The 12,340-nt window shown below is 36.4% G+C and overlaps 1 protein-coding gene across 5 annotated transcripts in view; it reads left to right on the top strand.

Moving 5' to 3' along the window:
- Positions 1-11,763, top strand: part of dot1l (DOT1-like histone H3K79 methyltransferase) — a 79,946-nt gene extending 68,183 nt beyond the window's left edge. For 4 of the 5 annotated variants that reach the window (XM_069928727.1, XM_069928725.1, XM_069928726.1 and 1 more), the window contains 3 exons: positions 1,950-2,129; positions 6,588-7,200; positions 7,733-11,763. In XM_069928727.1, coding sequence (XP_069784828.1) covers positions 1,950-2,129; positions 6,588-7,171 — 764 coding nt within the window. In that variant the 3' untranslated portion in view covers positions 7,172-7,200; positions 7,733-11,763. The remainder of the gene's footprint in view (positions 1-1,949; positions 2,130-6,587; positions 7,201-7,732) is intronic. The other variant, XM_069928728.1, reaches the window with a different exon arrangement.
- Positions 11,764-12,340: the final 577 nt, after the last annotated feature.

Genomic DNA, 12,340 nt, shown 5'->3' with positions numbered 1-12,340 from the left:
TGGATTTCAACCAGCCTGATGGTAAATACTCAAATATCTTCATATGAAATGATTCTTTAATGATTGATTTTAATTATGGAAGTGATGGAGCACAGTTCCTGGTAATAAATAATTTAACCACAAGACCCTGCTAGGATCTTATTCAACCATTTCTTGGATCATTCTGAATTGGGGTGGGGTTGTTGTTGGTGTTCATGTCTGCAAATATGAGCACCAGCAGAGACTTGATATGTGAACTGAAGTAAATTGAAAGTTTTCAGTTGGGTGACAATGAAATACCGTCAAAATCCTTAATGAATCTTTTCAGAACTTGCATATCTGGACAGGGGCAACAAGCAAGCCTGCATGCATGATTAACCAACATTTGGAAGTGTAGCTTGGGGATAAGCAAGTTCATGGAAAGTATATCAGAAGCATTAGAATTACACTAAAAATGTAGTGTAAGTGAACCTACCAATTCAGAATTGAAAGGAAACAAAAATGTTTTCATAGCAAGAAAAATATTGAGAATTGTAGTAGTCAAACAAGGAAACAACTATCAACGTTTAATGAATATTTCACATATCTAATTATTCTTTTGATTTTTTTTTGTTAGAGGAATAAATTATAAAGTCCTTTATTGAGGACAATGATCCAAATCAATTTGCACCCTTTGTCTTTGGAAGTTCTAGCCATGGACAATGAACATATCCCCTTCAATCCATGAAATTATCTCTGATCGTTTGAAACCACTTACGAGAGCTTGCCAGCACAGTCACCATGAAGGAATCCCTGGAATGGCCCAGTGAATATTCAGAATCTGGGCAGCCTTCACCATGTGAGAAAGGGAAGGTGCAGTCTGGTAGCTAATTAGACCATAAGACATAGGAGCAGAAATAGGCTGTTCGGCCCATCTGTTCCACCATGAGCTGATCCATTTTTTTTCACTCAGCTCCATGGCCTGACCTTCTTCCCGTAACCCTTGATTCCCTGGCTAATAAAGAACTCTCAATCTGTGTCTTAAATGTAGCCAATGACCTGGCCTCTATAACTGCCTGTGGCAACAGATTAGCCACCCTCTGGCTGAAGAAATTCCTACACATCTCTGTTCTAAGCAGAAGTCCTTTAATCCTGAAGTTGCGCCCTCCAGTCCTAGACTCTCCCACCATGGAAAACAACCTTTCTACATCTACTCTGTCCATTTCTTTCAACATTCAAAGTGTTTCAGTAAGATCCCCCTCATTCTCCTAAATTCCAACAATTGTAGGCCAAGAGCTGTCAAACACTCCTCAAATTATAACCCTTTCATTCTGGAACCATCCTGGTGAATCTCCTTTCAACCCTCTCCAATTTCAGCACATCCTTTCTTAAATGAGGAGCCCGAAACTGCTCCCAATACCTCTCAGGTGAGGTCTCACTAGTGCCTTATAAAGCTTCAACATCATAAACCTTCTTGCATTAGAATTAATGTATTCAGCGAACATTCGTAAACCAGAGAAAGTTAGGTGATGAGATGTTCAGCTGGACTTTGGTGGAGTTTCACAGGAAAGGGTTATCTGACCTCTAAAGTTGTATTCATCTTGTGAACCTGCATGATTTATTTCACTTGTGGTCCTTTATGATGATTGAACTTTAAAAGCTTCATATGTTTAAAGTTATAAATGTAGCAACACACAAGATGCTGGAGGAACTCGGTGGGTCATGCAGCATCCATGGAAAGCAATAGACAGTCGATGTTTTGACCCAAGTTCCTCCAGCACTGTGTGTTGCATCTTCACACTTCTTGTTGTCAAAGTCATTAGTGTGATTTCTAATTTGAATTTAATGCAATTAATTTATCCATTGGGCACCAAAGCCTCTAAACTCGTCTTTAGAAACCTTCAAATAAATTTGTTCTTGAAAACAAAATTTTAATATGAATTGTTTTACCTTCAATCTATTGTACTGACTTTTTTTTTAATTTTATGTAGTTGGAAGTTTAACAGTACGGAAGCAAGGACTTGGTTCCAGTAGTACAGACAACAGCAGTAAATGGAAGTCCACTTTTTCTCCAATATCCGATTCCAATTTGACCAAGAACTCTGACAACGGATCCCAGTCAGCATCCACTTTATGCCAAGCTTCTCCTTTTGGCACCAGGCCTATTACAGGTGACCGTTCAGTTAGTCATTCCAAAATGGTTTTGGGGAAGAGTATTAAGATGGGCTAACTAGAGAGAAGTGGCTGTGATGCACTGACTTGACACATTCATTTAGAGTTTTAGATGATCTGCATTTCAATTGTCAGAAGTAGAACATGGCCACTTATTTTGCTCAAAGCTTCAGAGATGGGTTTGAGTTTCCATGCACTGTACACATTATCCAGAAACAAAAGTCTCTCTAAAATTGACTCTCCTCAAACATTTGAAGACTACATTGCTTCATAATATAAATATGACAAATCACGTGAGACAAGGAAATAAAACCTAGTCAAAATTCCTTGTCAGGGATCACTGACCTAAAAGGAACAAAAAGTGACAAATATATTCCAACAACATTAAACCCCTGTTATGCAGAATTCAAGCAACTGCCAGCTTCAAGTAACTGGTAAAAAAAAAATTGTGGAAAATAAATAAGTATATCTGGAAGTTTAAAATTGGAGCGCCTCACCATTAATTTGCCAGTCAGGCAACACATAATCTCAAGCAACCAGAAAATTTGCTTATCCAGCATCTATCAATCCCCCATAGTTGCTGGATACCAAGGGTTTTTACTGTACTATTTGTTCATCAACCACTCTATAGCTACATATGCTGAAAATTAATAAATATTAAGTGGCAAAAGCTTTCCAGCTGCTGGGTAATTCATCATCACCTACCCCACTACTCTCTGTTGCAGACTTGTAGGGGTTCTATTTCTAGCATGTTGCGGCAGGACTGTGGGCCAAAATTTCTAGTTTCTCATTGGATCAATGCCCTTTATTGTGCACATAGTCCTTGTTCCAGCTGCTTGTGATGGATTGACTAATTCCAACAAAGAGAAGCTGATGTGACCTAGCATACCAGGCAAACTCCATAGAGAGAAATGGCTAGCCGGAAGGACTCAACCCAAAATTATTGAGCGTTATTGCTCAAGATTCCAGCATTTGCATTTCTTGTGTTTCTGTGGATTGACCTATTCTTGCTTTGATCTTTCAGTACATTAGAATGTAATTAATAGTTAGACTTGCACCTATAAAATATAGTTTGCTTTGTGTTTTTGTAAAATTCATATATTTTGATGTAGGAAGTCCTATAGCGTATTATTATTTTGATAAAATTATTTGAAAGTAGACAGTATTTGAATCCAAAGAGAGGTTAAAAAAAATTTTTTATTAGAGATACAGCACAGTAACAAGCCATTTCAGCCCATGAACCTGTGCCACTTCACCTACACCCTGGTATGTTTTTGAATGGTGAGAGGAAATCAGACATGAAGTGGGTTTCATGAACGTACAAACTCCTTACCGACTCCTTGGGATTCAAACCCCCCCCCACTGTAACGTGGCACTAACCGGAACTTTCAAGTTTTATTCCCTGCTGTAGTGGTTCTCTGCCTTTTTTCCATTCAAACATTACCTTTTGTAATCCCTTGCTAACTATAGAGAACCTATGGCATCTTATGAGATTACTTAAGGTGGTATGTGAGTGGGGTGAGGGGAGGGGGGGGGGGTGGGGATTGAGAACCACTGCCCTACTGTATTAAAATTCTCTTAACTCTGACCTGCTGCCACAATGTCATTCTCAGATGAGCACTATCTAATGTCCTGGTAAGCTGAGTGCATGAATAGGTACAGTTACAATCAGTAAGAAACCACCCCCCTCCCACCGGTCAGTTTGCGTCAAGCACCAGTGAAGGCAGCTTTGTTCTTGAAGACCAAAACAATGCTTATTTTGGATGTCCAAAATAATTGTGGAGAGAAACAGACAGCTTGTCAAGTTAACAGGCTATGCTGCTGAGCTCAGCTATGTACTCCCAGCTATCTCTTATAACCCATTACCCTCTTGCTTTTCAAGAATCTATTTATCTCTGCTGTCAAAATATTCAAAGAATTCATGATTCACATTCTCAGGATTAGTTGAAAAGCAGTTTAGTTTCCATTTTACTTCTGATCACGTACTCATCAGGTCAAAACACAATTTCTTTCAGGAGACCCACTTTGTTCAAACTACTACAATAAATGTAAAGAAAATAAAATTCCCTTCTCTCATTCCAATGCCACTGCTTTGTGAAAGGGGAGGATCCACCCTAATCAGTGTTTTATTGGGTCATGGTTTAAAGATGGTGTGCCTGACTGCCTTTGCTCACAGCACCAGTTCCAGATTTTGTTTTACACTTGTCTCATTTTGTTATGTTTTTGGCTCCATCTTCTAGTTCTGCAATTGAATGATAATATCAAAATGCATCATTTTGGTATTTAACTTGGAGTAGAATTGAGGAAGGATATCTTCATTTCCAACAGGATTTGGATCAGTTGGGAAGGAAGGGCAAATGGAATTTAACTGTGACAAGTCAAACCAGGACAGGATTTGCATAGTAAACAGCAGGGTCCTGGAGAGTGTTCTAGAATAGAGACCTAGGGGTACTGTATAGTTCCACGGAAATGGTGACTCGGGTAGAGGAGGTGGTGACAGTGTTTTGTAATGTCATCTTCTTTGGACATTAATTGTCTAGCATTGCACTTGCAGACTTCAAATAGTTGCAGAAAGACTTGAGCACTGAAGCAACACGGTCAATTTTCATTCTTTTAGTAATTAAGGTATTCTGTCTATGCAGAGGACAGCTTTGGGTGATCTCAACAATATGCATGCTATCTCAGGATTTCCATTGCACTCTTGATTCTCAAGCTTAGTTCCAGCTGGACCTGAGAAAGGTTATTGAACTCGTTCAAAGTAGTTCCAAGTAACCTATGCTCATTAAACCTCCCAGTTACCCATTGATAGACGACACAAGAAATTATATCTACTACACAAAAGATGTGGCTCCAGAAAAATTAAAAAGAAACTTATGCTGGAAGTCTGAAATAAAAATTGAAAATGCTGTAAAAGCTCAGTCGATCAGGCAGCATCTGTGGATGAAGCAATGGGCAACGTTTCAGCTTAAAGACCTGAAACCGTGTTTCTTTCCCACAAGTGTCGCCATCTTTATGTCAACACCCAGAATATTTGCCTCATTGTGGTGTCTCATCATACTTCAGCCTTGATTCATTTTTCCAATGTTTTATGAGCTCCACTGAGATCATTCCTTAAAATTGTAAACAGTTGGGTATGTTACACTTTAGGCCATAAAAAGGTAATTCGTAAAATAACTTACTTTGAAATAATGCACTGTTGATTGCAGTAACATCCCATTAACTGCTTTGTGGTTTTATTGAGTTATTGAACTGATCAAATGGATGTCTGTGGAAGAATTGAATGGTGAATTGGAGAAAGTTTTCCACTGTTTCTCACAGGATATTGGGTGGCACAGTTGGCGTAGTGGTTAGTGTAGTGCTGTAACAGCATCAGTGATCAGATCCGGGGTTTGCTGTCTGGAAGGAGTTTGTATGATCTCCCTCTGTCTGCATGGGTTTCCTCGGGGCTCTGGTATTCATTCTACCATTTGAAATATATCGGGGGTGGAAGTTAATTGGGCGGCACAGGCTCATGGGCTGAAAGGGGCAGTAACCATGTCTAAATTAAGAAACATATTTAAGGCTTTTTTTTTAAATCTTCCATTCAACATAAAATTGCAGGCACTAGATTGCATTTTGTTTTTGGTGGTTCATCTGAAAATTATTCCTGCTTTTTAAAAAGTTTAGTTTTGAATTTCTTTATTCAATATGCTAGTTGTAAAGGCCTTTCCAATGATCTGTGGGGGGGGGGGGGTGGGGCTAATTGTCATATCAAACATGGATATAAATACAGAGTGAAATCAGCTAAATAATGCTTGCATAAAAAGCTGGATTTTCCTTGCTGCTTCATTCAAGTTTGTTTTGCCTTTTGAACAGTTTTATTTTGTCACCTTGGCCTCCAAACTCCAGTTTAATTTTGAGTAATGTACTGGTTTGTCTGACCTATGTGAACTGAATTGGTTGAGGTCTAAATTCTTTAGTAAAATTCTGATTTCAATTCCCTTTCAGGACAGTAAGCATTGGTATCAGGTGAAAGATCTTTTATCACAATGACCTTGATGTCTGAAAAAATAAACCAATATCGAACTGAATGCACACAAGGATGGGCAGTTCAGACAGTATTCAGGGGGTGCATTTACTTTTGAGATCAAAATTGGGTGGGAACTGGGAGGAAAAAAATGATGAGTAAAGGTACTGAGTGTGTGGATATTCCAAATATCCATCCTTAAAACGAGTTGAACAGTTTTTAAGTTTGTATTTTTACGTAACACATTTTTCCTTGGATATTGATTGAAAAGGAGAGTTGCTCTGCTTTGGGTAACCTAAGTTGTTTTGCTTTTTTAAAAAAATCTATTTTCTTTTGCTTTAACTGTGCTTGCTTTAATGAAAAGCTAAGTGTGACCCTTAGCTGCTGTAATGATGCTTTGCTTCCTGCTCGACAGAAATCTTTGAGCTGTTTTTTTTCTCTCCTATTTTAGGTATTTTTAACCATGTGGTGCCTTCAGTCTCTTCTCATCAATTTGGAGCCAATTTCAGCAATGTTCCAGTATCTAGTAGCACAATATTAAGCTTTAACCCTCTACAGACTGTTCTTACAACTTCCCAATCATTTCTTTCCGTCTCTAGTACGTTATCTTCCACTGATAGCAGAATGAGCCCCTACCTTACCAGAGCACCTCCACAGTCTGTGCTAAACTCTCCTCCTCCTCCTAATATTTCCCTGCCTCCACCCCCTCCATTGTTAAATTCAACTAGTTCTGATTCCTCTATTTTCCGGTCTATGTCTTCTGTTAGTGATGGATACTTGCCTCCATCCATCTCTTGCTCTTCAACTACTCCGCTTCAATCTGCTAACACTGCATTAGCCTTGAAGCTTGCGTCTTTGCAGCCCAAAGCAACTCACCCGTCCTTCACGGTGCATCACCCACCTCTTCCACGTTCAGCGCTTGCACAGGCAGCACCTCTAATCCCTCAGTCTGGTACAAATACATCCGCAATGTGGGTCACACTTGGCATGCAGCCTCCTTATGCTACACATTTCTCTGGGGTTAAGCCTCGATAAGAACTTGCGTACTTTATCAGTCTTATAAGGTAAGGTTAGAAAAATGTGCAAGGTTATAACCCTATCAAAATGTGTGCAGCTATGTTTGTAATACCTCGATGAAATGCAAACTCTAGCAGTGTTTTAAAAATATATATTTATAAAATAAAGACCACTTTAGAAATGTTGTATTTCTTGGCATACTAGGTGTGGGTGCTTAAGACCTGAAATTAAGGTATGACATAACCATCAATTAAAAACAAATTGCACCAATAATATGCTGGTTTTATTAAAGCATTTTAAACTTGATAGCCATCTGACTAAAAATCACTTTTTTTAATGATAGGTTGATGACCAAAATTATCACTAACTTTGAGGTTTACTCAGTAAAAACTAAAAATCATTCATACTTTGTTCTGTTTTTATTCAATTTAATCTGGTGTGTACAAATGTCCAAATTTAATATTCATCTTGTCCCTTGAGTGAATGGAAAAATTGCCCCTCCAAAACTCTGTTTTTGTATCTGAAGAAGCAAGTTATTAATGGAAGGTAGATAATGTACATTTCCCCTTCTATCTCTAGGTAATTAGGAATTCTACCTCAAAACAATGTGACCTATGCAAGGACAATGTGGACCAAGTTCATCCACTTCCGTCAAACTAAAGGTGCTTGAGTGGCCTGCAAACATTGTTTTGCTTCTTTACTACTGGAAAATAAAATACATTCTACTGTGAATTGGTTTTCGTGTTGCTGCAAAAAGAATTGGGTCCTATTGTACAGCATTTAAAAAAAAAACGATCTTCTTCCCAAGTGAATGGGGCTGGTCATTGATCCAGCAAGCTGATGGAGGTCTTCAGGTGTGAGATGCAGCACACACCAGCATTTTTTTTCAGCCTGCTGTTGGTGCTATTTTAATCATCACGAACTGTGCCTCTGTGGGTTCTGATCCCTGGTGCTTAATTATTCTGAGAGGTTGACTGCTGGGAACTTCTCAGCATCACTTGGTGTCCTTGTAATACTTTGCATCACTTGTTAAGTTTGGTACGATGCAACTATTCCTCAACCTTTATTTAATACAAGTTTGACCGTGCTCCGTTCCTCCTCTGCCTCTAGTCTTTTGTATGTTCAGTGATAGTTACAACACAAAAAAACCCTCTCGTCACTGTCATTCTCTTGTTAATTTAATTGTTTTATAGCATTGTAAATTGCAGTTGAAATGATGTATTCTAATATTAGAAAAAATATACATTTGAATTATTGCTGTGTGTAATTTTAATTGTAAACAATAGCACATTGGTTTTTTTGGTGAGCTTAGTATATAATGAAGTGTAAATGTTACCATTTTCTACACACTGTTTGAAAAATGTATGATAAACAACAAAAAAACAAATATGAAAAGAAAAACAAATTTAAAATGCAGTGGGATTTCATGAACTGTCATTTTAAAAATGTATTTTAAATGTTTATTTTTCAGTTTTATACTTTAATGGTGGGACATCTTTACTAGAGCAGTTTTTTAAGAAGTACCTCAAGATTTTTTTTAATATCCTGACAAAAGTTAAACTTTTTGATTTAGGAATTCAACATTGGATTCTGCTTGAAGCTAATTTTTTTTCCATTTATTAAATAATTTTAAAAAAATTTAAGGAAAAGATCTGAAGCAAAGACATTGCAGAGATTTTTAAAAAAAAAATGTAATTGTATTCACTAACCAAACTACAGTTGAGACCAATGCCAAGCATTTTTTAAAAAGTATGATTGGAATATATAACTGAGTGACTTAAAAAGTAAGCCAGCACAATGCTGTGCTACCTCTGTGAAACTGAGTCATGTGCTTCATATTTATTGCATTATAGCACAGAGAAGCCCATGATTTTTTTAAAGACTTTATCCAACATATTAAGTGAATATAAAAGCTATAAAGGGAGGTGGGGTCAGGGGTGGTAAAGGACTTTGAGTTCCGTTGACTGTTTTGAAACCACATTGCAGTTTAAAAACTGTTGTATTTTACTGTTTTTGCTTTGGAATGTTTAGAAAGTAGTGATTGTGGGGATTTGAGGTTGTGACAGAGTACAGTAATTGTAATAAAATGAAAGCTTGTAAAAGTGTGAGCAGAAATGTTGGCTTATTATGTAATGGGGATTTGTGGTTCTACTAAGATAAAATGACTTCAATATGCATGCACCTTTTTGCATGACACGTATGAAAAAAGTGACATGTCTTACAAGTACATGTTCAGTGCTTTGTGGTGCACAATATAAAAGTAGTAGTGTTCCAGTGCAAACACTGGACAACTTCCACTGACTGGTTATAAGCTTTGGTGCATAATCATAATTAATATTTACTTGAAGTTCATATTTATTCAAATTTAAAATATGGTAATATAGTACTGTATAATTTTACTTCCCTACATTCTGGCACACTTTTGGGCAAGGTCCTGTGAAGTGTGGCACAAGAGCTTATGAAGAATGAGATTAGCATCATAAAATCTTTGATTTTATTCCTTTTTGAAATCGAGAAGAAAATTGAGCATGGAAATGATTGACTAAAATTAGATCTTCAGTCTGATGCAGTCATTACCGGATGTCGTAAACTTGGTTATTGTGCTACAAATCAAATGTTAAATCCAGAGATCAATTCTATTGAAAGAGACACTAAAAGTTTTTTTTAAAATCTGACTTGTCCAGGATTATGGTCTTTGGTTGGATTTCAATCTCTTAGAGGATCTACTTTGTAGAAACCAATGATATTGACTGTTACCAGCAGATGGATAATTTGGGTGATACATTCTGCCCATCAACTATCTACTGGAAAGTTGTGAATTAGCTATAAATCTGACTTTTTGTACAAAGTGACAAAATTCACACTTGGTAGAAAGCTAGTAAACCTGTAATGATAAAACATCAAAACAATGGCAGGATGTTCTCATTAGTAGCCTTAAATTTGTAGGTATATTGAAATGTAATTACATGCTGTGAAAACTGAGCCATATAACTTAATAGAGAAGCGATGCATCTCTCTGTCATTTAATGCATTTCTAATATTACGAACTGCAGTCAATTTGTACAAACCGTCAGGGGTGCCTCTGGCATGCAGAAATTGTAAATTAAATTTGCCCCTTAATAATAAATCATCTATTGTAATCTGTACACTATTTATCAAGTTCAGTTTATTGTGAGGAAAAATGTACAAATACCTATTTAATATATATTATCAAATTGCCAGAGATATATTAAAAACTATTAATTTTCTTTAGTCTATCTAAATACTTTTGAGAATTTTTTTTTGTAACAAATTGTGCATTTTCTATTTTGGAAAAATTAATCCGTTCCAAGTGTTTGTGAACTGAAACAAGGCACAGATGAATTTTTTTCAGCACTGAAAGATAATGTCCATCATATGCTGGAAGTTAGATTTTCACTTCCCCAGGCACACTTAAGGATATTTGAACACAGTTTAACATTAAAATGCTTATATTGGGAAAATGTTTGAGATACAATAATATTCAATCCTGTTTGCACTGCAGCCTGAGTGAGCATTTAAAGCAATGCATCTGTAAATAACTAAATTCCTGTTTTATAAAATATTGCAATTTGTTGTAAATGGTGCATCAACAATCTTGTTTCAGGTGAAATTACATGGGTGTTATACTTTATTAAGTACAAATAAAATTGCATTACCTGCCATAAATATGAAATATCCTATGATCGTGGAAACCAAGGGTAATACAATAATGTTAAAACTCCTGATTATTTCGGGCACATATTATCCCCAAAATGTTTACATAAAGATTAGCAATTCTGCAAATTTCTCTAATTTAAAAAGTGCACGAATCTGAATTTTTAAGTGTTGAGCTGTTCAACTCCCTTTAAACTCCATATTAGCTTTCAACCTCCCGTAGATCTGCATCATTTTGGAGCTTTAGATCAGGTTACACGTATCCCGTATAAGATGGACGTTACCTTTAAAAACAAGTGGAAGATGAACCAGATGTTCTTTGCACTTGTACCATAGAGTCTGTCTTTTTGTGGCTAAAGTTTATCTTGTACAATGTTGCTTGGTGTAAAAGATGGGACAAAAGCTATCCTAAATAAACAATATTAAGGAAATAAAATCTGTGGTCATTTAAAAACTTGTTAAATATACACAAGTCATACAATACATACACTTGAAGTTAATGGTGCTCAGGAATTGTGACTATATTGGCATAGCTGTAGATTTTGAAATATAACTAGATATTATCATTCAGCTTTTCAAATCTTTCAGTGTTGACAGTACATCTACTGTGTAGTAGGTTAAAGGAATGCTTTTGTGATTACAATTGCCTAGCACTCTTTTCAATTTTGTGAAGTTAAATGGCAGGCATTCTAAAGATCTTGTGTTATGTAATGTTATAGTAGAACTATTAATTTTTTGCCATTCCACCTGTTTCTTGGGTTGTAAAGTACTGTAAATTCATTTCAGTTGTAACTACTAAAATGTTTTTGAGGAATCAAATTTCCTTAACTTGGCTTTTCACCTTTTACCCTAATTTAGTCTCGACCTTTGTCTCTGGCGTTTATCTTGCTTTTGTTTGTTTTTTTTTGCTTTTAATAAAGTTGTTTATTTCTAAATATGTGTATCAATTATTGCAAAGAAAAATACAACTCTAAATGCAGCTATTAAGCGACAAATACAGCCACATTTCCGGGTGGTCCTTGCCACTTTATTGCTGGAGAGCACCTTTGTATACAGAACTCAATTTTTTTTCATTACATGTAATTGTACCCTAGATGTAGCAATAAATTGTTTGAGCTTAAAAACATTTTTCAAAGACATTCAAGCAGTAAAGGGAACCAATTTACCTGCTTGTCTGATAATCCAGCATTTGCATCTGAAATTCAATGAGCTGGTCCATTAATCTTCTAACATCCAATCCATCCTAATTCAGTGGATCTCAACCTATTTTTTTTCATAGGTTACCATAGGTTAGTAAGGATTACTTAAGATGGAATGTGAGTGGAAAGAAAAAGGTTCAGAATCACTGTCCTAGTTAAACAAAATCTGTGATTGATAGATCTTGTACTTATAACCACACTCCATATCATCAATAAACATGATCTGGAATTCCGTTTCTAAAACTTAGTTAAAATCTGTTTATCCGGTCTGTGGCCATAACGTTTTCTGTGTGTTAATGTCTGATTTTTTTTT

Source organism: Narcine bancroftii, chromosome 3 (assembly GCF_036971445.1).
Source record: "Narcine bancroftii isolate sNarBan1 chromosome 3, sNarBan1.hap1, whole genome shotgun sequence".
NCBI classification, from domain to species: domain Eukaryota; kingdom Metazoa; phylum Chordata; class Chondrichthyes; order Torpediniformes; family Narcinidae; genus Narcine; species Narcine bancroftii.
Note: the sequence above shows the minus strand (reverse complement) of the source record. Positions and strands in the feature narration are given on the sequence as shown.